The 24,955-nt window shown below is 39.7% G+C and overlaps 1 protein-coding gene across 6 annotated transcripts; it reads left to right on the top strand.

Moving 5' to 3' along the window:
- The first annotated feature begins 2,605 nt into the window (after positions 1 to 2,605).
- LOC111718859 (zinc finger protein 260) lies at positions 2,606 to 16,412 on the top strand. Of its 6 annotated transcripts, none has more exons than XM_031949877.1 (4): positions 2,606 to 3,013; positions 8,588 to 8,714; positions 11,876 to 11,974; positions 13,901 to 16,412. In XM_031949877.1, exons 1-4 carry the CDS (start codon positions 2,951 to 2,953, stop codon positions 15,733 to 15,735), a joined length of 2,124 nt encoding a protein of 707 aa, XP_031805737.1. In that variant the 5' UTR covers positions 2,606 to 2,950; the 3' UTR covers positions 15,736 to 16,412. The 6 variants fall into 6 exon arrangements, with proteins under 6 accessions (XP_031805737.1, XP_031805739.1, XP_031805736.1 ...); XM_031949879.1 differs by having other exon boundaries at positions 2,947 to 3,017; XM_031949876.1 differs by lacking the exon at positions 2,606 to 3,013 and adding an exon at positions 3,058 to 3,359 and having other exon boundaries at positions 11,879 to 11,974.
- The last annotated feature ends 8,543 nt before the right edge of the window (positions 16,413 to 24,955 follow it).

Genomic DNA, 24,955 nt, shown 5'->3' with positions numbered 1-24,955 from the left:
ACCTTTTATACATGGGTGTGAAAGGGCTTAGAGATAAAGAAAGAATTCACATGGAAAGGTGTATAAGTAAAAACTCCACTGATTGCCAGTCTAGACAGACTCCTTAAGGTGCAAGACAAGATAGGCTGAGCTGGAGAGAATAACACTTTTTTTTTTTTTTTTAAGTTGAATGTGTGGGTCTTAGGGAGAAGCAAGAAAGATGATGAAAAATCTGAGGATTTTGGATTTGAAGGAGATTCAATTCAACAAATTCAATATACATTTATTAAATCTCTACTCTGAGCCAAACATAGTGCAAAGTACTGGGAACAACAAAAAGACAAAAAGAAAACAGTTTTTATCTTCAAGAAACTTACCCATGGGGGAATGCTATACACCAAAGGAAGCTGAAAAGCAGGGAAGAAGGTACCAGCCACCCTGAACACATCCTGTAGATGAAAAGTAGAGAGTTTAATTATGAATTCCAGACCTTAACCCTTCATAAAATGAAGGCAGGACTTTAGTGCTCTGTTGTCCAGTCCTCCAACTGGAGGGTATGTGAGAGAGATAATAAATGTTTAGTCTTGCCAGAGATACTGGAGTAGGCTGCCATTTGCTTCTCTAATCCATGTTACAGCTGAAGAAACCAGGCAAACAGGGTGAATTGACTTGGCCACTGGAATGGGGTGAAACTGAATTGATGCACTGAGGTCTGAGGACTTAAGGCTAATTACCAATTGAACAATACTCTATTAGCATATGCTTGGAGAAAGAATGGCCCTGCCCACTACTCTGTGCTGGCTCAATCTGTTGGGTATATAGAGACTTGGAGGAAGGATTAGAGGGTGGAGTAGGACAAGCAAGTGTGACTGGGCAGTAGAAGAGAAGATTTCTGTGTCTACTCTCTCTTTTCCCCCTTTTACAAAGAATAAAGATCAAGGACTTTTGCTTATCCTGACTCTGGCTGATTCTAAAGTATCCAGGGTACTAACGCAATCTTCACAGGCTAGAGTCACACAGTTAAAAATATCTAAAATTAGATTTGAACTCGGGGAAATGTCTTCTTGATTTTGGGTCAAGTACCTTATGTAGAGGGTTAAAACTCTTGAGTCTATGCACTGAGGTCAGGACAGCCGATCACTTGAGGCTAACAACTGATTGGACAATACTCCAATGGGCATATGCTTGTAAAATGGCCCTTCCCACTATCCTGTGCTGGCTCAATGATTGGTGTATACAGAGGATTGTAGGAGGGACTAGGGGGTGGAGTAAGACTAGCCAGGGTCATTCTTTGGTGGTACACAAGGGAGAAGGCAGTCACAGAGATTCTATTTCCATCCTGTTCACTTTTACCCCTAAAGACCAAGAATAAAGACTAAGGACTTTTGCTTATCCTGACTCCGGCTGATTCTGAGGTATCCTAGGTGCTAGTGTTGTCGTCACAACCTTAACAAGTAGGAATCTCAGGATTACTCGAATTCTGATGTTATTGGGATTATTAAGAAAAGTGGTAGATAACAGGTAATATTGTATTTGATATTAACTATATTTATGATCCCTGCCCTCCAGTGCCTAATGATTGAGTGTTCATTACATCTGACTCCATTTCTTTTCCAAGCTGCAGGCATTACTCCTGAATTTTTAATGATTCTTATACTTATTATACATCAGGAGTGATTTAGTGATCGTGTCTTTGTCTCTGTCTCTATCTCTGCCTTTGTCTGTCTGTCTGTCTCTTTCACACACCCACACACACTCATACATACAGCCTCAGTTTGTTGATATCTAACATAATGATTCTTATACTTATTATACATAGTGATCAAGGGGATCACGTCTTTGTGTCTCTGTTTCTATCTGTCTGGCTGTCTCTTTCTCTCACACACACACACACAACCTCAGCTTCTTGATATCTAACAGTAACATTAAGAAGTGGGATAGGCTTTCTGGTGTTGTATTTCCCCCTTCTCTATACTACCTGTCATATCTCCTACCCTTACTATACCTTTTGGTGTTTCCTTCAGGTTCCACTTCTCCTTATTACAGGTAACTACCTCTTTTAGGCTATTAAACCACTTCCAGGATTTAGCCCACCAGCTAGGGCACACTCCAACCTCACTGTATGTTTCCTTTCTCCTGGCTAATTGCAAGTTATAAAAGGAACTTGTTTTTTTCCTTCATTAATCATTAAAATCTCTTTCCTGGGTTTCATCTCTCTCCATCTTTTCCTAAGTCCACAAACATTGCTCCTGAGGCTTAGAAAGGGGAATTTTCTGGCACAGCAGAAGCTTAATAAAGATCTATTTGGTGACCCTGAAAATAGCGGGACAGGGTGCAGGAGGAAAGGCCGGGAGGAAGGCCGCCTCTGGAAGATCTCTCAGGAGTGGGAGGATTGAGATTCTGAGGGTTATCATAGCTGGGCTGTGATGGACAAGTCTCCCACCCCCATACACAGACACGCCGCCTCAGCTTCCTCACATGTCACAGGAGAAGCTGGGGGGAGAGACCCGGTCCCTGAGAAGCCCTCCAGCTCTGGCGCTGATCACTGCCCCAATGCGCTTGGCAGGTAGAAGCACTGTATACATGCGCGCTAGGACTAGGGCCGGCTTGGGGCGGAGCATCCTATGACGTCACTCTTCGCCCCATTGAGCGCTAGAGCCTGCACACGGAGTTTCTAGCAATTTCTGCGGGCGATGTTTCACAGCCGCTTCTCTGTGCCTGCTTTCCCCTCCCATCCAGCTCCCAGCAGAAGAAGCGCCTCGAGGACAGAGAGCACCTCGGTGAGCGCCCCTCACCGGCGCCCGCAGCTGGAGATTTACCCAGAGCCCCTTTAAGGCCCAGAGACTGGCACGAGCTCCCGCGCCTGCGCTCCAGCCGAAAGACTACATTTCCCAGAAAGGAGGAGGGGCATCTCGGGGACGCCCGGAAGCCAGAGGCGCCTGGCTGTCTCTGAGCAGGCGCAGTTGGGAAGATGTCTGTTTTCTGCCTTTGCCGCTGCCTGAGGAGGAGGAGGTGTGAGGGGCGCGTTGCCCACGTGCGTGAGTGGCTGTGGGCGGGAGCGCTCGGGCTCGGGCAGCCCTGGCGCAGAGAGGGGGCCGAGCTGGGCGGGAGAGCCAGACGCTGTGGGGCTTGCGGAGAGCGGGTGATGGAGGCCCCAGAGTCGGGCTTGCGCCGCGGGAAGGAGTCACAGCGGCCGCGCTCTCGGGCGGACGTAGATTTAGTTGGGAGGGATCGCTGAGAAATGAGGGCATCCGTAGGCCCCGGGAATGGTCAGTGTGGAAGCGTGGGGGAGCGGAGGCAAGACAAGGCGCTCGGCGGTGCTCACTGTTACCCGTAGGAAGGGCGCCCCCGTGAGGTTGGGCCGGGTCCCAGGCTGGCAGGTAAACCCTGAAAGGGACTTAGCCCTGTGAGAGCTCGCAGTAGGGAGGGGGGTGGGGGATGGGAGGCGTGGGGGAGCTAGGGGAGAAACCACGTGGCAGGGGGGAGGGGAAAGGGAAAGAAACCACGTGGCAGAGCGCCTGCGGGGCTGAACAGAGGAAGGCAGTGGCCGTGGGAGGACCCGCCAGTGGGTTTTTTAGGGAAATGCAACCTGAGGACCATAACTGGGGTTTCTGACAGGGCTGTGGGGGAGTGCTTAAGGCCTCTACAGAGGGCGTGTCTGAGGGGTCTGACACTGCCGAGGGCAGCACTTCCCAGTGGGTGGGGCCATGGAGGGGAGCTGACCTCTGTGAGTGCTCTTTGCCTGCTTTCGGCAGGAATCAAAACACCCTCAGGACCTGTTCATTCCCCATTCCTTTAATTCTGTTAATTTCAGCTTAAATTCATTTCTTGAATCTTTGAAAAGTGGGTCGGAGGTCCCTAAACAGAAGGGGGCCTGTGGGACCAAAGCTGAGACTTTGGGGGCCGAGTCCCCAACACTTGTTGAGTGTGTCCAGTAAGTGGGAGTGAGATACAGCGTCTGGGGGCTGGAGGGGCAACTGAAGCCAAGGTTTGGTGACATCCCAGGGCCACAGAGTTCGTTGCAGGCCGCAGTAGCAGAGATGAGCACAAAGTCAGTGTGGGACTTGCTGCGTGCTTCCTCTCCCATCGTCAGTCATCTCTGTACAGTGAAGGAGCCTTCCATCTGGGCATCTGTAGGAAACAAGCAGATTGTCCCTCTCAGCCTTTGACAAAAGGTCACATTTTTCTAGTTTCACACTAACTGAAAAATATGGGAAACAAGATCCCACTGCACTTAGTGTTTGTTAATTAAAAAAGAACAGTTTTCATTCAGGGAAATGGTGACTTACAATCACTTGTACAAGGAGTGTTTCCATCAAAGTCATTCAAGACTGTTTCATAGATACCGCATTGCAAATAACCCTGTTCAGTGATGCTCTGATCATAAATATGGCATGGATATTTGCCAGCCGTCTTTACTGTGATGGAGGATTCCTAGTATAGAGGGCCTGGACATGCTTCTTTTTGCATAGGAAATTGTGCTAATTTCCTCCAGCCCCAAAAGATCTCTTGAGAGAAGTCTGTAATTACCCAAAGACTTGGCACCAAGTGGTGTCAGGAAGTACCACAAGAGTATTTTATCCACATGGGAAAAACCAAGAACATGAAGAGTGTCTGTTGCCCAGATTTCTCCCAGCATTTGGAGAAGGAGCTTAGTTGGCCCATTAGGATGTACCTGGGGGACCCACAGATGGCTAAATTGAACAGGAGAAAGGGAGCAAGCTGGATTATCTTCAGGAAATTATAGAGCTCCTTGGATGACCCCCAGGCTTCCTGGGAAAGCAGCGTTCTATGTTTTTAATACCAGTGTTGTTATAGGTCAGAAAGATCTGGAGTGCAACAGACTCCAAAGAATTAAAAATTAATTTCACACAGAGGACAATTTAGAGGCCTGAGGCAGATGTGAGAAGGCTTTCATGTCAAACACTGCTGAACATAGAAGAACAGGATTGTAAGGTGTCTTTGGTGATCATGTGATGGGAAGGGAGAATGGGCCAGTCATGCAGCAGTTGTCAGAGATAACAAGTGCACAGATAGAATGTTGCTCTAGCATCTGGAGAGACCGGGGAGAGAAGGAGAAAGCTGTATTCCTTTGGAAGGACATGGCCAGGAGGCACATGGGGGGCACAGGTAGAGGTGGACTCTGAATGCCAGCTTGTGAATCCATGGCATTGGAAATCCACTGCAGCATTCTCCACTTTGCCTTTCTGTAAGCATGTGTACACTTGAACCCATCAATCTGGACTGGAGAGTGATTTAAGGTATGAAGCCCCCGAAGTATTTATATTAAATGTAGTTATTTTAAGTGGAATTTCTCTTTCTGCCTCTTTCTGCTGGTCTTTGTTGGTAATATATCCAAATGCTAATGATTCCTTTGGGTTCATTTTGTCTTAAAATTTTGCTCAAGAGATGAAGTATTTCAGGTGGTTTTTTTAATTGATTCTCTAGCATTCCTTAACTATGCCATCATATCTTCTGCAGAGTGATAGATTTTTTCCTCATTGCCTTTACTATTTGTTCCAGTTACTTTTTCTTGTCAATGCTGTACGAATTTCTAGGACAAAAATGGTGGAAATGATCATCATTGTTTAACCCCTGATCTTATTGAGAACACTTCTAGCTTAAATTCATTACAGGGAATGCTGGCTGTTGATTTTAAATGGATAATAATTTTCATTGTAAGGAAACCTCTCTTTATTCCTATTTTCTCAAGTGATTTTAATAGGCATGGGTGCTGTATTTTGTCAAAAGCTTTTTCTGCATCCATTCAGATAATCAAATGATTTCTTTAGGTTTTGTTATTGATGGGATCAATTTTGCTGAAATTTAGCTAATCTAGAATCAGCCATGTATTTCTGATATAAATCCAATCTGGTCATAATGTATTATCTTTATGATACATTTCTCTAATCCCCTTCCTAATGTTATATATAAATTTTTTGCATCAGTATTCCCATTGGATTGTATGAAAGTATTATATCATTTTTCTGTCTTTATTTGGCTTCCTCGTTTAGTAATCAATACCTCATTAATTGTTCTCTAAATTGATAAAATTAACTTGTGAATGCATCTGATCCTATGGATTTTTTCTGGCAAGTTCATTGATGGCATGCTCAGTTTTTTTGTTCTCTAAAGTTTCATTTTGTGTTTTATTTTCTGTTCCATTCAGCTGGACAATTTAAAATCTTAGAGATATTCTTCCATTTCTTTTAGATTTTCATATTCATTGGCATATGGTTGCGCAATGTCTCTCCTACTTATTGATTAAATTTAAATTTACTCTTAAAAGATAATACTTTCAGCCTATTCATCTTTGTTAATGGTAAATTGTTTTCCTTCTTTCATTTTTTCAGTGGATGATGTGGGAGCGATACATGGAGTTCATTGGTTTTAGGGATCTGTACCATCACCGGCACATAAAGAGACCTTTGTCTCAGGTCCAGGTATTTGCTGACCTTGGCCAGGGCACCATGAAAGTTGGGGTTTCTGGGGAGTAAATGTGAAACAACAAATAGAATCCTGAACCCCCAGCTTCCAGATTCTTGTTAGACCCAGTTGCTCTCATCATTCTTGTCTGGATCGCAGGTGCTGATTTTCTGGGCCAAAGTCTCTGCCACAAGCAAGGGAAGACAACGTCAGCATAGCCCTTAACTGGCTTCTCTTCCATTCTGATCTTATCCCGGGACACAGCGAGGTCGGGGCTCGGGCCCCAGTCTGCGTCATCCAGTTCCTGGCTTGTGTTGCTGTACGCAGCATAATCGGCTCAGTTCTCATGAGCTCAGCATGGGCAACATTGGGGTTCCTAAGGGCAATCTGACCTGAGACAAAAGCTGACACAAAGTGACTTTACAGAGCTAGAATAAATGACAAAATTCTTCTGCAAGAACAATAGATCAAGAATTTCAAGGGAATTAATAAAAAATAAAATGCAGAAGAAGCTGGCCTAGCTGTGCCAGACCTAAAACTGGTCTAAAATATATTAGTATGCTAGTATACTAAAACTAGTATAAAGAAGTGGTTATCAAAACCAGTTGTGACTGGCTCAGACATAAGAGTTGTTGATTAGTGGAGTAGATTCAAAAGACACAATGACTAGTGTTTGATAAGCCCAAAGACTCCAGCTTCCACCACAGGAACTCACTATTTGACAAAAATTGCTGGGAAAAGCAGAAAATAGTATGGCAGAAACTAGATATTGACCAACCCTCAATACCCTATAGTAGAATAACTTTGAAATGGGGGTCATAATTTAGACATAAAGGTTAAAACTAAGGGCAAATTAGGAGAACAATGGATAGGTTCACCTCTCATATTTGTGGAGAAGGAAGGAATTTATGGCCAAAGAAGAATTAGAGTTTTCTACAAAGAAAACTGCACATTAGGAAGGAAGCAGATAACAGAGAAAAAAAAAAATTTACCTACACTTTTTCTGATAAAGACCTCGTTTCTAAAATACATAGAGAATTGTCCCAAATTTATGTTAATATAATCAGTTTCCCAACTGATAAAGGATCAAAGGATATAAACAGTTTTCAGAGAAAGAACTTGAAGACATTTCTAGATAAGTCTGAGGAAACACTGTGAGATTGACTAAGATGATAGGAAAAGATAATGATAAATGTTGGAGGGGAAGTAGGAAAACTAGGACACTAATACATTGTTGGTGGAGTTATGAACTGATCCAGTTATTCTGGGGAACAATTTGGAACTATGCCCAAAGGGTTTTAAATTGTGCATACCCTTTGATCCAGCAGTGTCTCTGCTGGGTCTTCATCCCAAAGAAATTATAAAAATGGTAAAAGAAACCACATGTGCAAACCTTTTTGTAGTGGCAAGGACCTGAAAAATGATTGGCTGAATAAATGTGGTATATTAATGTAATGGAATATTAATGTTGTACAATATATTGAACAGACTGATTTGAGAAAAGCCTGGAAAGACTTGCATGAGCTGATGCTAAGTGAGGTGAGTATTACCAAGAGAACATTGTACAGAGCAACAAGACTATGACATGATCAACTTAATGCACATGACTTTTTCAACAGTGAGGTGATTCAAGGCAGTTCCAGTGGACTTGTGATGGGGGGAGCCATCTACATATAGCGAAAGGATTATGGAAACTGGATGTGGATCAAAAAATAGTATTTTCAACTTTTTTGTGGTTATTTGCGTGGGGGTTTTTTCCTTATTTTTTTCCCCCTTTTGGTCTGGTTTTTCTCACAAAGAGTTATAAAGGTGAAAAAAATTTTATAAGAATTGTATATGTTTAACCTATATTAGATTACAGGGCAGGAGGGAGGTACAGAGAGAGGGGAAAAAATTTAGAACACAAAGGTTTGTAGGAGTAAATGTTGAAAAGTATCATTAGATATATTTTGCGGGGAAAAAAGTATTAAAAACTAAAATGGAAATAAAGTTTTAAAAAGCAAATCATTTCATTTTTTGGTTACATTTTGAGTTCTGTCTCTCTCTTTTCCTTCCCACTTCCTTTACTAGATGGCTTTTGAAGTTTCTTTCATCTTTCACACTAAGATCCTATGGTATTTCAGAATTAGATGGCTTTTGAAGTTTCTTTCATCTTTCACACTAAGATCCTATGGTATTTCAGAATTTGTTGACGTTCCAAGATGTTGCTGTGGAATTCACCCAGGAGGAATGGAACTATTTGGATCCTGGTCAGAAGGACATGTACAGGGACGTGATGCTGGAGAACTATGAGAACTTTGTCTCCCTCGGTAAGCTAACTTCTTTTCAGTTATCAATCAGCATTCATTCATCTCTGGCTAGAGTATCAGGAACTATGGTAGTCACTAAGTGACAAACGTAAAATTAAGACAGGTCCTGCCCCTCATGGAGCTTGTGTACTGTTCAGAGAAACACCAAGAATCTAGATATCAGTATAAAAAAAGTTTTTTTCTAAGGGGATAGCAATGGCACATAGGAGGATAAGAAAAAACCTTATTCCAGAGATGGCTTATTCTCAGCTAAGTTGTGAAGGAAAGTAGGGTTGCAAGAGTTGAAAGGCAAAGAGCAGGGCAATGCAGAGTTGGGAGAGCATCCCATGCTAACCTACAAAGATGGCAGGGAGAGCATCACGTGTGAGCCACTGCAAGGTCAGAGAATTCATCTGGCCATGGCGCTGGGTGGCTAAGAGCTTGGATGAATTTAAATTTGCTGGACAGGGAGGGAGAGTCACACAAATACCTTTCACATAGAGATACCCTCAGACCTTTGGGCAGTTTTTGAGCAGTTGTTGCTCTTCCCAGGCAAAAAGTCCTTGCTTTGTATAGCTGGAAATCAGCAGCTTCATTCTGCAACCCTGCAGGCTCTCCTTTCACACTCTCTGCTCAGCCAGGCTTCAGGTTCTCCATAGAGCCCCAGGGCAGAGAAGGAAAGACTTCTCCCAGCAGGCTAGGAGTGGGTGAATGTGACCCCATCTGTTCTGTGTCTGCACCAAAGGCTCTGTCCCTTCCTTCACATTTTCTGAGGGAAACCTCTGTTAGGGCTCATTGATGCTTTTCCCCTTGCATTTCCAGACTTGCCCGTTTTCTTTCTTTTTTGTTTTATTAAAGCTTTTTATTTTTCAAAATATATGCATGGACAATTTTTCAACATTAGCCCTTGCAAAACCTTATGTTCCAATTTTCCCTCCCTTCCCCTAGATGGCAAGTAGTCCAATATATGTTAAACATGATAGAAATATATGTTAAATCTGATGTATGCATACATATTTATACCATTATTGGGCTGCACAAGAAAAATCAAATCAAGCCAGTAAAAAAAAAAAAAAGCAAAATAAAATGCAAGCAAGCAACAGCAAAAAGATGGAAAATGCTTTGTTGTGAACCACACTCAGTTCCCACAGGCCTCTCTCTGAGTGTGGCTTTCTTCATCACCGAACAAGTGGAACTGGTTTGAATCATCTTGCTGTTGAAGAGAGCCCCCATCCATCAGAATTGATCTTCATGTAGTCTTGTTGCTGTGTACAGTGATCTCCTGGGTCTTCTCATTAACCTTAGCATCAGTTCCTATAAGTTTCTTCAGGCTTCTCTGAAATCATCCTGCTGGTCATTTCTTACAGAACAATAATATTCCATAACATTCATATACCATAATTTACCCAGCCATTCTCCAATTGGTGGGCATCCCTTCAATTTCCGGTTTCTAGCTACTACAAAGAGGGCTGCCACAACCGTTTGGCCACATACTGGTCCCTTTCCCTTCTTTAGTATCTCTTTGGGATATAAGCCCAGTAGTAACACTGCTGGATCAAAGGGTATGTACAGTTTGATAACTTTTTGAGCATAGTTCCAAATTGCTCTCCAGAATGGCTGGATTTGTTCACAACTCCACCAACAATGTATCAGTGTCCCAGTTTTTCCACATCCCCTCTAACATTTGTCATTATCTTTTCTGATCATCTTAGCCAATCTGAGAAGTGTGTAGTGGCATTTCAAAGTTGTCTTAATTTGCACTTCTCTGATCAATAGTGATCAGTAGCACCTTTGCATATGACTAGAAATAGTTTCAATTTCTTCGTCTGAAAATTGTTCATATCCTTTGACTATCAATTGGAGAATTTCTTGAATTCTTATTAATTTGAGTCAATTCTCTATATATTTTAGAAATGAGGCCTTTATCAGAACCTTTGAATGTAAAAATGTTTTCCCAATTTACTGCTTCCCTTCTAATCTTGTCTGCATTAGTTTTGCTTGTACAAAAAGTTAATATAATCAAAATTATCTATTTTCTGATCAATAATGATCTCTAGTTTTTCTTTAGTCACAGATTCCTTCCTGCTCCACAGATCTGAGAGGCAAACTATTCTATGTTCTTCTAATTTCTTTATAATATCATTCTTTGTGTCTAGATCATGAACCAAGATCTTATCTTGGTATATGGTGTTAGATGTGGGTCTATGCCTACTTTCTGCCATACTAATTTCCAGTTTCCCCAGCAGTTTTTGTCAAATAATGAATTCTTATCCCAAAAGCTGGGGTCTTTGGGTTTGTCAAATACTAGATTGCTATAATCATTGACTGTTTTGTTTTGTGAATCTAACCCATTCTACTAATCAAGTAGTCTATTTCTTAGCCAGTACCAAATGGTTTTGATAACCGCTGCTTTATAATATAGTTTTAGGTCTGATACAGCTAGGCCCCACCTTCATTTGTTTTTTGGGGTTTTTTTGTTTGTTTGTTTGTTTGTTTTTGTTTTCATTAATTCCCTTGAAATTCTTGACCTTTTTTGTTCTTCCAGATGGATTTTGTTGTTATTTTTTCTAGGTCAGTAAAATAGTCTGTTGGGAGTTTGATTGGTGTAGCACTAAATAAGTAGATTGGTTTAGGTAGTATTGTCATCTTTATTATATTCGCTAGACCTATCCATGAGCACTTGATATTTTTCAGTTCTTTAAATCGCACTTTATTTGTGTGGGAAGCATTTTGTAGTTTTGCACATATAGTACCTGACTTTCCCTTGGCAGATAGACTCCCAAATATTTTATACTATTGACAGCTATTTTAAATGGAATTTCTCTTTTAATCTTTTGCTGTTGGATTTTGTTAGTGATGTATAAGAATGTTAATGATTTATGTGGATTTATTTTGTATCCTGCCACTTTGCTAAAGTTGTAGATTATTTTGAATAGTTTTTTAGTTGATTTTCTAAGGTTCTGCTTTAAGTATACCATCATATCATCTGCAAAGAGTGATAATTTATTTACCTTGTTACCTATTCTAATTTCTTTAATCTCTTTTTCTCTTATTGCTAAAGCTATCATTTCTAATACAATATTTAATAATAATTTGTGATAGTGATGTCTCTTTAGAGAGACCAAGATGGAGTTCTGAGGTATGTCTTTGTTCTCAACATTTTCTACTTATTTCTTCTTAAGCAGGGCTTCCAGTAACTAAACCAACTGTGATTTCTCAGCTGGAGAGACATGAAGCCCCGTGGCTATCAGGGGAAGAAGACCCCAGATGTATTTCTGAGGGTGAGTAATAACCAGGCAGGCAGGAGGTGCAGTTCCCCAAGTGCCAGCCCTGGACTAAAGGAGCCTCAGGGTTCGGAGGTCCAGTCTGACCTCAGATACTTCCCAGCAGTGAGACCCTGGACAGGTCCCTTAACCTTGTGGGTCTCATCTTTGACATGATGTGGAGAAAGAAATGGCAAACTCCTCTGAGATATGAATCTCTGCCCAGAAATCCCTCAGAGGGGCTTACAAAGGGTCAGATGCAGCTGAAAACCCCTGATCTAGAAATCTAGAGACAGAGACTCACTGTCAGCAGGAGCTTGACTGGGTTATTAGAGTGTGTTGCCTTGGAAATGTTGGGCCTGGAGCTCTCTTTCAAGGTCCATAGGCCTGAGGAGAGGAGCTGTGGTTGTCCTTCCTGCACTCCTCTTGTAAGCTCACCTTTTATGTCAAGAAATGATTTTCTACTAAATCTGTCCTTGTATTTCTCTCTAGTCTCAGAAAAAGCTGTAATTCTTCTTGATGTTGCTTAGCCTTCCACCCATATGCTGGGTTCTGTCCTTTATTTCCATAAGTATTTTCTATTCTTAAATCCTTAGATTATTTTTTATCTTTGAAGAGGCTTTTCTGAGAGATAAATGGAAAAGTACTTTCATTTATAATTAAGCCTGATCTCTATTTTAAAAAATCAAACCTTAGCCATATCCTGTTGCCTGTTTTATCTTCCTTCCAATCTGTCTTATTATTTTCAGTGACAGATTTTATATAGATGCCATCTACACCTTCTATCCACTTCCTACTTTCCCTTTCCCACCTTTAATTATTAGTGCAGTCAGCTGTCTCTACTGCTTCATGGAAAATTGTCTTTAAGGTCATTTAATAATTATATAGATGATAGATAATTATTAAATGATATATATATGTGTATATATATATATATATATATATATATATATATATATATATACTAAAAATAATTACTTTTATAATAACTATAACTAATATTTATACCTTGTTTACTAATGTTTAACCAACATTTGGGATGGATGGTTTTTGTATTATTCCTATTTTAGAATAAGACCTGTGAAAATCCATAACATAACTTCCCCATGGTCACCTAATAAGTGTCACAACTGGGACTCACAGTTTAACTTTCTATTTCCACAAATTTAGGGGTTTTCTTGGTACAGAGAAACAAAGAATAAGGTCCAAGGATTTGAAGTGTTACCAAATGTAAAGAGCACCAGCTTCATAATTAGCAGACTTGGGTTCAGGGCCTGCCTCTAACACTTACAAAGTGTGACATTGAGCGATTCACTTCATTTCTCCGTGGTCCTTTTCTATTGAGGCCTTGAGTGCTATCCAACACTTTTTGACCCTATTTGGGATTTTCTTGGTGGAGATCCTGGGATGGTCTACCATTTCCTTCTCTAGCTCATGTGACAGATGGGGAAACTGAGGTCAACAGGATTAAGTGCCTTGATCAGGCTCCCTTAGCTTGAAAGTATCTGAGACCAAATTGAATTCAGGAAGATGCACTATGGCAGTAACACCTTACTGTTGAATAGTCTCAACCGCTCTTAAGCTATGACTTTGATAGAAGGTAGCAACCTTCTATAAGGAGTTTCTTCATCTAGAAATTGGTTATATGTATAAAATCACAGTTTCAGTCACTAGTTTTTCTTCAGTGTTATCAGAGATCCACTTGAAATGTAATACTTTGTGGTTTTAGAATTATTGTTTTTCTCTTGAAAATTTAACTGTTTTTGAAGTGTTGGGTAGTTCTGTTACTTTCCCCTCACCTGTTTTTGGGTTTCAGCTCCCTCTTCATCATGTTTCTTCTACCTTGTCCATGTCAGTCACCCTTCTTCTTAATGGAGGTAACTGAATTTTTTTTCCCCACAACATTGAGCACGGGGGACTGACACTTTTTTGTGTTACTTTCAGATTCCCCTGTTGAGAAAAGAGAATGTGAAACCAAGGCGTCAATTCAAAAACTATGTATTACTACCAGCAAGATATCCAGAAAGAGAGTCATCAAGGATGATTTCTGCAAATCTAAATTGGGAGATGCTTGGAATTATGACACTGGATTGGAAAGGCAGATAAACAACCCAGAAAGAAAGTCCATGAAGCTAATAGTTAAGCACAGCAAAACTTCATGTAGCAGAATTTCCATCCTGAAGAACCATTGTAAGTTTAATAAATACAAGAAGCTTTTGAGTTACCACTCAAAATTGAACCATTACCATAGAGTGTGTTTTCAAGGAGAATCTCATAGAATTGATGAATGTGACAAAACCTTCCACATCAATTCATGCCTTAATATACATGGAGGAATTCACTCTGGAGTGAAATCTCATAAATTTGGTGAATGTGGTAAGGCTTCCAGCTACAATTCATACCTTGGTGTTCCACAGAAAAATCTTAAGGAAGAAAAACATATTGAACAATGTAATAATGATAGCAAAACTTTTAGCCAGAGGGGATATCTGTCTCAATATAAGAGAATTTCTATTGGAGAGAAATCCTATAAATGTAATGAATGTGGGAAAACTTTCAGCCTTAAGGTAACCTTTAATAGACACAAGAAAATTCATGCTGGAGTGAAACACTGTAAATGTAAAGAATGTGGAAAAGCTTATAGGGACAAGGCATCCTTTAATAGACATGAACGAATTTATACTGGAGAGAAACCTTATAAATGTAATGAATGTGGAAAAGCCTTCAGGTTGAAAAGATGCCTTGGTGTACATGGAGCAACTCACAGTGGGGAGAAGCCCTATAAATGTAATGAATGTGGAAAAGCCTTTACTCGGAAGGATCACCTTAATAATCATAAGAAAATTCATATTGGAGATAAACCATATATATGTAAACAATGTGGAAAAGCCTTCATGTTTAAGGGAGGCCTTCATGTACATGAGGTAATTCATACTGGACAAAAGCCCTATAAATGTAATACATGTGGAAAAGCCTTCAAACTTAAGGGAACCCTTGATGTACATAAAAGAATTCATACTGGAGTGAAACCTTGTAAATGTAATGAATGTGGAAAAGCTTATAGGGACAAGGCATCCTTTAACAGACATGAACGAATTCATACTGGAGAGAAACCCTATGAATGTAATGAATGTGGAAAAGCCTTCTTCCGGAAAGATCACCTTAATAGGCATAAGAAAATTCATAGTGGAGATAAACCATATATATGTAAAGAATGTGAAAAAGCCTTCAGGTCTAAGAAAGGCCTTGAGGTCCATGAGGCAATTCATACTGGGGAGAAGCCCTATAAATGTAATATATGTGGAAAAGCCTTCACACGGAAGGATCACCTTACTTTGCATAAGAAAATTCATACTGGAGATAAACCATATATATGTAAACAATGTGGAAAAGCCTTCATTTTTAAGGGAAGCCTTCATATACATGAGGTAATCCATACTGGACAGAAGCCCTATAAATGTAATGCATGTGGAAAAGCCTTCAAACTTAAGGGAACCCTGAATATACATAACAGAATTCATACTGGAGAAAAACCCTATAAATGTAATGAATGTGAAAAAGCCTTCAGATCTAAGAAAGGACTTGAGGTACATGAGGCAAGTCATACTGGGGAGAAGCCCTATAAATGTAATGAATGTGGAAAAGTCTTCACTCGGAAGGATCACCTTAAGAGGCATAAGAAAATTCATACTGGAGAGAAACCATATATATGTAATGAATGTGGTAATGCATTCCGGGAGAAAGGTCATCTTAATTCACATAAGAAAAGTCATAACTGACATGAAACTATAGGTAGCTTAATAAATATAAGAAAACTCATACTGATGTGAAACTATATATGTGATGACATGAAAAAGCCTTCAAATGTAAGGGACATCTTAATTTATGTAAGAGATTTCATATTGGAGAGATACCCTAAAAATGCAAGGAATGTGGATAAAGTTTTGAATATATAGAAACTTTAAAAAATAAAGAAATTCATACTGGAGAGATATCCTTTGAATGTCCAATGTTGAAGCAGACTATAGCTGAAATCCAAACTTTGCATAATAAAAAAATGAAAAATAGAGAAAACTTTCTTGTACAGCTCAAACCTTAAGAACTATCAGATAATTCATCCTGATGGGAAATCTAAATGTAAAGAACAGAAGAAAGCTTTTAAGCAACAGGAACACTTTATTTTACATGAAAATAGTTTCACTGGCTTAAGCTAATATAATATAGTCAGTATTATGTAATAATTATATAATACAGTTAGGAGTCATATTGAGCAATTGGTTTGGGGAGAACAATCTTATTTAACTAGGGAACATGGAATAGTTGAGGGATAAGATCCAAGGAGGAGTAGTTTGAGATCTTGACACTTCTGAGCAAAGTTGTTTAAAGATAACTAGATAATCTCAGAGTTTAAATACAGTATAGATTACAAAGTCAATTAAACTCCAGTTTCACATCATTTTATAGCAAATAAGACAAGTTCTGCTTATTTCATTTTCCTTACAATGGCGACCAAATAAACTTGTTTAAAGTCCACATCATAAATACTAGCTATTATTATCATAATTTTTCTAATTATTTTTATCTTCCTCTTAGTAATATTTTATTTTTTTCCAATTATATGTTAAGATAATTTTCAACATTCATTTTTTCTAAGACTTTTGAATTCCAAATTTTTTCTATTCCCTTTCCCCTTCTGAAGCAATTTGGTATAGGTTATACATGTAGGCATTTTAACCATATTTCCATATTGGTTGTGAGAGGAAAAAAAAAAGAACCCAAACAAATGGGGGAAACTATGAAAAAGAAGGATGGAGGGGAAAAAGTGATAATAATATGCTTGGGTCTTCATTGAATCTTCATAGGTTTTATCCCAAATCTATTAGAATTCTCTTGAATCAATCCATTGCTGAGAAGACAAGTCCATCTGAGTTGATGATCTGCACAATGTTGCTGTTAGGGTGTTCTGGTTTTAGTTACTGAGCTTCAGTTCATGTAAATCTTCGCAGGGTTTTTTGAAATTTATTCAATATTTCTTATAGGATAGTATAATCCATTACATTCATTTATAACAATTAATTCAGCCATTCCCCAATTAATGGCCATCTTCTCAGGTTCTATTTTTTTTTTTCTCATCACAAATAGCTGCTCTAAATATTTTTGTAAACATAGTTCTTTTCCCTTTTCCAATAGAGTTTAAAACTGTCTTCTATAGTGGTTGAATCAGTTCCTCTGAAAACCCCTGTTTATATCCTTTGACCATTTTATCAATTGTATAACCCAATTCTTTGTATATTTGAGAAATGAGAGCCTTGCCAATTGTTTCCCACTTTTTCCCTCTTCTAATTTTGGTTGCATTGGTTCTGTTTGTGCTAAACCTGTTTAATTTAGTAAAATCAAAATTTTCCATTTTATATCTCATAGTTCTCTCTGGTACTTGCTTAGTGAAAAGTCTTATTTTTTGATAATTCTGAAACATCAACTTTTCCTTGCTTTTCTGATTTTCTTATATTATCACCCTTTGTGTTTAAATCGTGTACCCATTTTGACTTTATCTTGGTATGCAGTGTAATATTTTTGTCTTTATGTACTTTGTACCATATTCTTTTCCAGTTTTCCCAGATATTTTTGTCAAATAGTGAGTTCTTAATGCAAGGTCAGGAGTCTTGGAGTTCATCAAACCCTAGGTTACTAAGGTCATTTGCTACTTGAGTCTTGTGTTCCTAATGTATTCTGCTGATCCACCACTGTATTTCTTAGCCAGTACAGGATCTTATACTAAGAATGATAGTTTTGTCTTGTCATTGCCTATTCTGAGTCCATCAATATCCTTTTCTTTTATTGCCAGAGCTAACATTTCCAGTACAATAATAGTGATAATGGGTCTTTGCTTCACCCATGATCTGATTGGGGAGGCTTCTAACTTATTCCCATTACCAATGATGTTATCTGGTGCCTTTAGATAGATAGTACTTATTTTAAGGAAAACTCCATTTGTTCCTCTCTCCGTTTAATAGAAATGGGTGTTGTATTTTGTCGTTGAGATAATCATAGGATTTCTGTTGCTTTTGTTATTGGTAGGACTACTTCTGCTGGTAATTTTTTTAATCTTGAAGCAACCCTGAATTCTTGGTATAAATCCCATCTCATCTCAGTGTATTATCCTGGTGATAAATTTCTATAACATCATTTCTTATGTTTTATTTAAAATTTTTGCACCAAGTTTCACTGGGGAAATTGGTCTATAATTTTCTTTCTCTGTTTGGCTTTTCCTAGATTAAGAATCAGTACTTTGTGTTATAAAAGAAATATGACAGGCTTCTTTCTTTGCCTGTTTTCCTAAATAATTTATATAGTATTTCAGTGAATTTGTCTTTAGTAGCGTTTTGCTAGAATTCGATTGTAAATCCATCTGGGCTGAGAATTTTTTTTAGGAAGTTTGGCTTGTTCAAATTTTCTTAAGTCTGACCTCTATTTAAAAAATCAAACCATTGCTTTATCCTGTGGCCTATTTTATCTACTTCTAATTTATCCAATTCTTTTCCTTGACAGATCCTAGAAAGAGGTCATCTACACTTTGTATCCACTTTCAACTTTCCCTATCCCATCTTGCATTGGTTCAGTCAGCTTTCTATTTGCCCAGCTTCATGAAAAATTGTCTTTAAGGTCAGGACTGACGTTGATGATAACAGTGACTATTATCCCACCATCCCTGTATGTTTTACCAGACTTTGGGATGTGCTGTGTGTATTATTCCCCTTTTACAGAGAAGAGCTGTGAAAATCCATAATATTAACTCACCCTTGGTCACCTGCCTCTTAATTGTCACAACTGGTACCCTAACCTTGGCTTTCTCTGAGGAAGGAGGAAAGGAATAAGGGAGAGTTTCAAGTCATGGCTGTCTGCCTTTTCCTCTGGGTGTCACTATCCCTGTTATGGAGAGAGAAGCTAAAACTTTATACATCCCAGGGAGAGTCGTCCTCCTACAAGGTTATTGTTTGCCCTTCATTCCTGAAGATGAATTACCTCAGGGAGGGGATGCCCTGACAGGAAATGAATTAGACCTGAGTGAGGGAAGGCTGTGCAAGGTTACCAGCTTCCCTTTGTTCTCCAGAACCATCTGGGTCCAGGGTCCAGATACAGTTCTGGACAATTGGAAATATCCCTGGACGCAGGAAGAGACCTTACCTTATCTTTAATCAGTCTCAGTTTGCCTGAAAGAATACCCATTCAGTGATTAAGGCTGGTAAGGGCAGAGCACCAGCCTGATGATCAGAAGAACTGGGGTGAAACCTGGCTCTCTGACTTACTGTCTTCCTCACTTAGAGCTTCCTCATTTGTAAAATTACAGGCTTGAATCAGACAAAGGCATCTTAGCTTTTTTTTCCCCAACTCCCTCCACCAAGGCCTGTGGCTAAGAGTCCATCAGCAGGGTCTCTTAACCCTTTTTGGGATGCAGAGCATTGCTTTGCAAAAGTCAATTATTTTCTAAACATTAATAGAAATTTGGTTTCTTGTTTTTCTGGTTTTGATTGTTTCCCATATTTTATGTTTTATTTCACTATATTATTTAAATGGTTGGGAAATTTTTTCTTGTCTTTTCAATACAGGATTTATCCATTCAAATATGTTTAGAATTTTGGGAAACATTGATTTGGTGGATATAAAATGTTAATTGGGTGTAAATTGGAACATTAGGCTATAAATTTGAAGGGACCTTTGATGTGGTTCGTTTTTGTTTTATTTTGTTTTTTCCCTTGAGGCAATTAGGGTTAAGTGACTTGCCCAGGCTCACCCAGCTAGTAAGTGTTAAGTGTCTAAGGCCAGATTTGAGCTTGGGTCCTCCTGACTTCAGGGCTGGGGTTCTATACTCTGCACCACTTAGCTGCTCCACTTTGACATGGTTTTAATCAGGGCTATTCCATTAGTTTGAAATTTAAATTTAAATCAATGCTACATTGAATGAGATTAGTAGGGAAAAAAAATCAATTCTATGGCAAGATAATACATGATCTGACACTTTCAGGTGGTGGATTTCTGGATACAATCATCATAGATCATTAGTGTAAGACAGAATGGTTGTCACAGTAAATTGGGTATGAAGAAATTTTCCCTAGAACTTCCTCTTTGTGTGTGGACAGTCCCTTCCTCAATTAAAAGCATTGGCTGAAGGCAGATGAGACCACATCAAAAATACTTCATATATGGCTGAATCAGTCCCTGTATCTGTATCCAAGGAATAGAGTTCATATCTAATTCTGTGACTTTCTAGGTGTGGGAGGAAGTGTGTAACTCCTCTGCTCTCTTTAGTGTTTTCACCTGAGAAATGAAGTTTAGGTAGGGGTAGGTTCAAGACACTTTCTTCCAAATCTGTGGGACTCTGGACTTAATGTGGATTGACCTTTTTAGGAACCTTATGGCTCCTAACATGTGTGAGGTTTCATTGCTTGCATCCTACTTCTGTATAAGGACACTTTTTATGGCTCTTTTATTTTGTTTGTAACAAGCCAGCTAGCAGCTCCTGCCTCGGCAGTGGTTAGATTGCCAGGAGTCAGAAAGCTGAGTCTGTATTTGGCTTTAAACACTTCTTAGCTGTGGGACCCTTGGCAAGTCACTTTAACCTGCTTTACCTTAGTTTCCTTATCTGTCAAATGTACTAGAGAAAGAAATAGCAAACTACTTCAACGTTTTTGCCAGGAAAACCCCAAAAGGGATCATAGAGTCACACATGACTGGACAGCAAAAAACAAAATCCATTTTAGCAGTTCTTTTCTCAGCTCTGAAGGGGATGATGTGTACTGGAAATTCTGTGTTTTTTAGTACTGAGGTTCTGTATATGTTCTTAATTTGTTGAGATGGATTTTGTATAGACTTGTTCCCTGGAACTGATATGACTTACTTTGAATAAAGATCCATGTGTTAGAGAAGAGAATGTTTATTTCCATTTCTTAAAAAAAGTTTTATTTGTGCCTTTGTTTGCCACCTTGCATGCCACAAATCAGCCAGGTGAGTAGTGAAAAACTTTTCAGAAGGGAATTGACCTTAGCCTTGGGAGAAAAAGTCATTCTCATTCTCTCTCTGGGCAGAACTGGCGTTGCAGAAGAGCAGTATGGCACCAAGTTTCTCTTTAATGTACAGTATTTCAGACATGGAACAACCATAAAAAGACATTTATCATAGATTACAAATTATGTATTTATTATGTGAATAAACAAGGGGGAAAGTAAGTTATGATAAGATCAGGGCAGCAATTCCTAGTTTGACATACACATGTATGTCATGTGATATGTGACAAATTTACAAGGACTTTTTTAGTCAAAAGGTAGATTTGGGAGAGCAATAGGGTTACCAAGGAAAGAAGTTTAGAAGAAGCAATTAAAAAAATAAGACCTGACATAAATATACCATTGACTGGCAGGCTAAATCCATAGAAGAGTTTAGCAGACTAACCACAGCTAATTATACTTTGGAGAAAGAGAGCATTAAAGGGAAAACCCTAGGAGAAGGGAGATAAAAGAGTACCTCAAAGTAGGCTTAGTCCTGAAGCAAAGATCTTCATTATAAGCACATTTTTTATAGGGGAAATATAATATTGGGAATTTTTAGGGGAGGAGGGGAAGTAAAAGAGGGAACAGGAATGTGTACTGACATGTGGAGACTACCTAGAAGATACTGAAGAGGTGTGAGGAAGTAGCAACTCCTGAGAAACCCTAGGGTTACCTGACCTTGAGAGTGCTGGCTGTCAGAGAACAACAATGTTTTTCAGTAAGCCTTAGAATTCAATGATGGGAACTGCTTCACCCCTACCACTCTTCACTTGTACCTCTACTAGATCTTTCTTTTTCCTGTAAAAGTGTCTAATTATTTCTGGCTCTTTGCTAAAATTCCCTTAGAAATTAACCCTCTGTCAAGCAGCTTATGGAGACTAACTGTGCAAATTCTTTTTACCAAACCTGCAACATGACTTATCCTAATCTTGTTGGGGTGTCTTCTGCCTCAACATAACAAGGGCAGTCGGGGAAAGCCCTTAAAGTTGTTCATTAAGGCAGTCTGGCCACTTTGGGATTACCTTAACTATGGTAATAAGACAGTTTGGGAAACTAAGTTCTCAGAATGAGTATTTTAGCATTTCCAGAGAAAGGGAAAAAATAAGCTAATTTCGGGATTCACATTAGTTTTAATAACTACCTTTTCAATTTGCTGATATCTCCCCTTCCATGCCAGCTAGAATTTCCCTACAGCTAGGGGGGGGAAAGACTTGGAGATAAAGAAAAAATACATCATGGAAAGGCGTGCAAGTAAAAACTCCAGAGACTGCCACTGTATACAGCTTCAGCAAGATGAGAGGAGAGATAAACTGGAAGAAATTTAACTGGAAGAGAATAGCTTTTTCTTTTTCTAATTTTTTTTTTTTGGTTTGAATGTGTGGGTCTTAGGGAGAAGGAAAGATTATGAAAAATCAGAGCATTTTCAATTTGCAAGAGATTCAGTTCAACAAATTCATTAAACATTTATTAAATCTACTCTGAGGCAGGCATAGTGCAGAGCACTGGGAATATAAAAGAAAAAAAAAAAAGCCACAACAGTTCTTGCACTCAAGGGGATTATCTATGCAGGAAGACCATATAGAAAAGAAAGATGAAAAGCAGGGAGGAAATAATGTGATTCATGATGTGAAGTTTGGCATTAAAAATTGGTTCAGTCATATGAAGAATTCATAATGGTCAATACTACTTGGTATTAGGAGAAGGGGAAAGATGCCAGAGGCAGGATGCTGTGATGGACTGACCCAAAGGAAGGCAGCAGTCATGGGAGGGCCCCCAAGTAGATTTTATACGGAACATTTCACCTTAGGGCCATGATTGGGATTTCTGACAGGGGATGATAAAGTGAGACTGCTGTAGACCTCTACAGAGGGTGGGTCTCTGGGATTTGACATAATTTGGATTTCAGACTGCTCTATCTCCCCAGAGCGTGGGACCATGGAGCTATGTAAGATGGAAAGTTGAACTTACAAGATGAGTATTATATGAACCCTCCTACCCACCCCTGCCCCCGTTTGTTATTTCTTTGTGTCCTGCATAAGCATAATATATGCAGACATATTTACTTAACAGTAGTCAGTGACATTTATTAGTATTTGACATTTATCGATATTTAGTCTATTAGCTTGACCACTGTCAGCTAGATTATCTAAAGTTGGAAGGCCTAAGTTTCTGTTTCCTAGAAATCAGGTGATTTGGGGGGAAACTGAAACCTTCCATTCCAATCTCTTCGGTAGCAACAACCAATTAGATGGCCCCATGCCTCTCAATGCCCTCTAATCTGTGATGTAATCTCTTGTGACAAAAGCTATAAAAGCTGTGTGCATTCACTGATTCTTCGGCCCTCCTGCTGTGAGTATTCCACTTCCCTTTTTCCACACAAGACTGGACCGCCAGCTTCTCATGAAATTCTATAATGAAAAAAAAATTTTTTTTTGCTTTCTACTTTGAGTGATCTCTGAGTGGTCATTTTGGGTAAGGGTCCTTTACATCTCACACAGAACTAAACTGATCTCTAGCAGAATCTTTTCCCAGCCTGCCCCAAGGATTAATTTTTGTCTTACCCGCCCCACCCCCCTTCCAACATTGAAGAGCTCATCATTTAGTGCTCCACCATCCAGCCCTCCAATCCTAGGGGAGGTGAGGGAGATACAATGTTTAGTTTTAGCAAAGAAACTGGAGTGTCTGCCATTTCCTTCTTCAGCTCATTTTACAGATGAAGAAACTGAGGCAAACAGGGTGAAATGACTTGTGCAGAAAGTGTTTGAGGCCAGGTTTGAATTCAAGAAAGTAAATCTTCCTGACTTCTGACCAGGTAACTTAAGAGTAGGAATATGAGGACATTATTGGAATTCTCACATTATTAGGATTATTAAGAAGAGTGATAAGTAATCGATAATACTGTTGAGATTGGGAAAGGGAGGATCCCAAGAGTTTGGGGTACCATGCCGATGTTGCCAGGTGTCTCTGGCTTGAACCCATCTCCTAGTCAAGGGACAAAGTTTTATTGCAATAGTGAGTGTAATGCATTACACAAGCCGGCTGGAATTCTAAGGGAATTTCAGCAGAGAAACACAAGCCAGGAGCTACATTTATCCAGCTTTCAATCCTAGATATGCTCATTCGACGGCTCATGGATAAGGAGTGGGCTCCGCAATTTGGTTCTCTTGACCACATATTACTGACAAGATCACTAGTCAGCTGTGAATCGAGGAGTGGTCTTATTCATTATTGTCTCAGGCGTCTGATCTGTGGGAGTTTCCCCAGGCCAGAACCAATCTGACAAGGCTGGACACTGGAGCTTCCTGAGGCAGAAAATCTAGAATCACTGATTGCCGGAACAGAAACCGCTAACACCAAGGGACCACAATATCATATTACGTCAATATTACATTTGATATCAACAATATTTGTCACCAGCCGTATAACCAGTGCCTAATGATTGAGTGTTGATGATTCCATCTCTTGCCGGTCTGCGGACATCCCTCCTGAGATTTAGAGATTCCGAGAGTTATCGTACCTGGGCAGTGATGGACAAGTCTCATACAGACACACTGCCAGGAAAAGCCGGGCAGAGGCCCGGCCCCTGAGAGCCCCTCCAGCTCTGGACCTGATCTCCATTCTGCCGCAAAGCGCTTGGGAGGTAAAAGCCCTGTACACCTGCGCGCTGGGACCAGGGCTGTCTAGGGGCGGAGCATCCATGACGTCATTCTTTGCCCGACTGAGCGCTAGAGCCTGGACAGGGAGATTCTAGAAGCACCAGAAATTTCTGCGGATGAATTGGGTATTTATTTAGGCAAATATTATAAAATCACCTCTCGGTGTGTGGCCTTACCTCTCTCTGCCCGCTCCTTAGGGACAGGGACTATCTGGGTCAGCCTCCTGGCACCTCAACTCTACCCCCGTAGCTGGCGCTTAATCAAAGTCAGTTTAAGCAAGCACCTGTGAACTAAAGTCA

The sequence above is a fragment of the Sarcophilus harrisii genome, chromosome 2, assembly GCF_902635505.1.
Source record: "Sarcophilus harrisii chromosome 2, mSarHar1.11, whole genome shotgun sequence".
NCBI classification, from domain to species: domain Eukaryota; kingdom Metazoa; phylum Chordata; class Mammalia; order Dasyuromorphia; family Dasyuridae; genus Sarcophilus; species Sarcophilus harrisii.
Note: the sequence above shows the minus strand (reverse complement) of the source record. Positions and strands in the feature narration are given on the sequence as shown.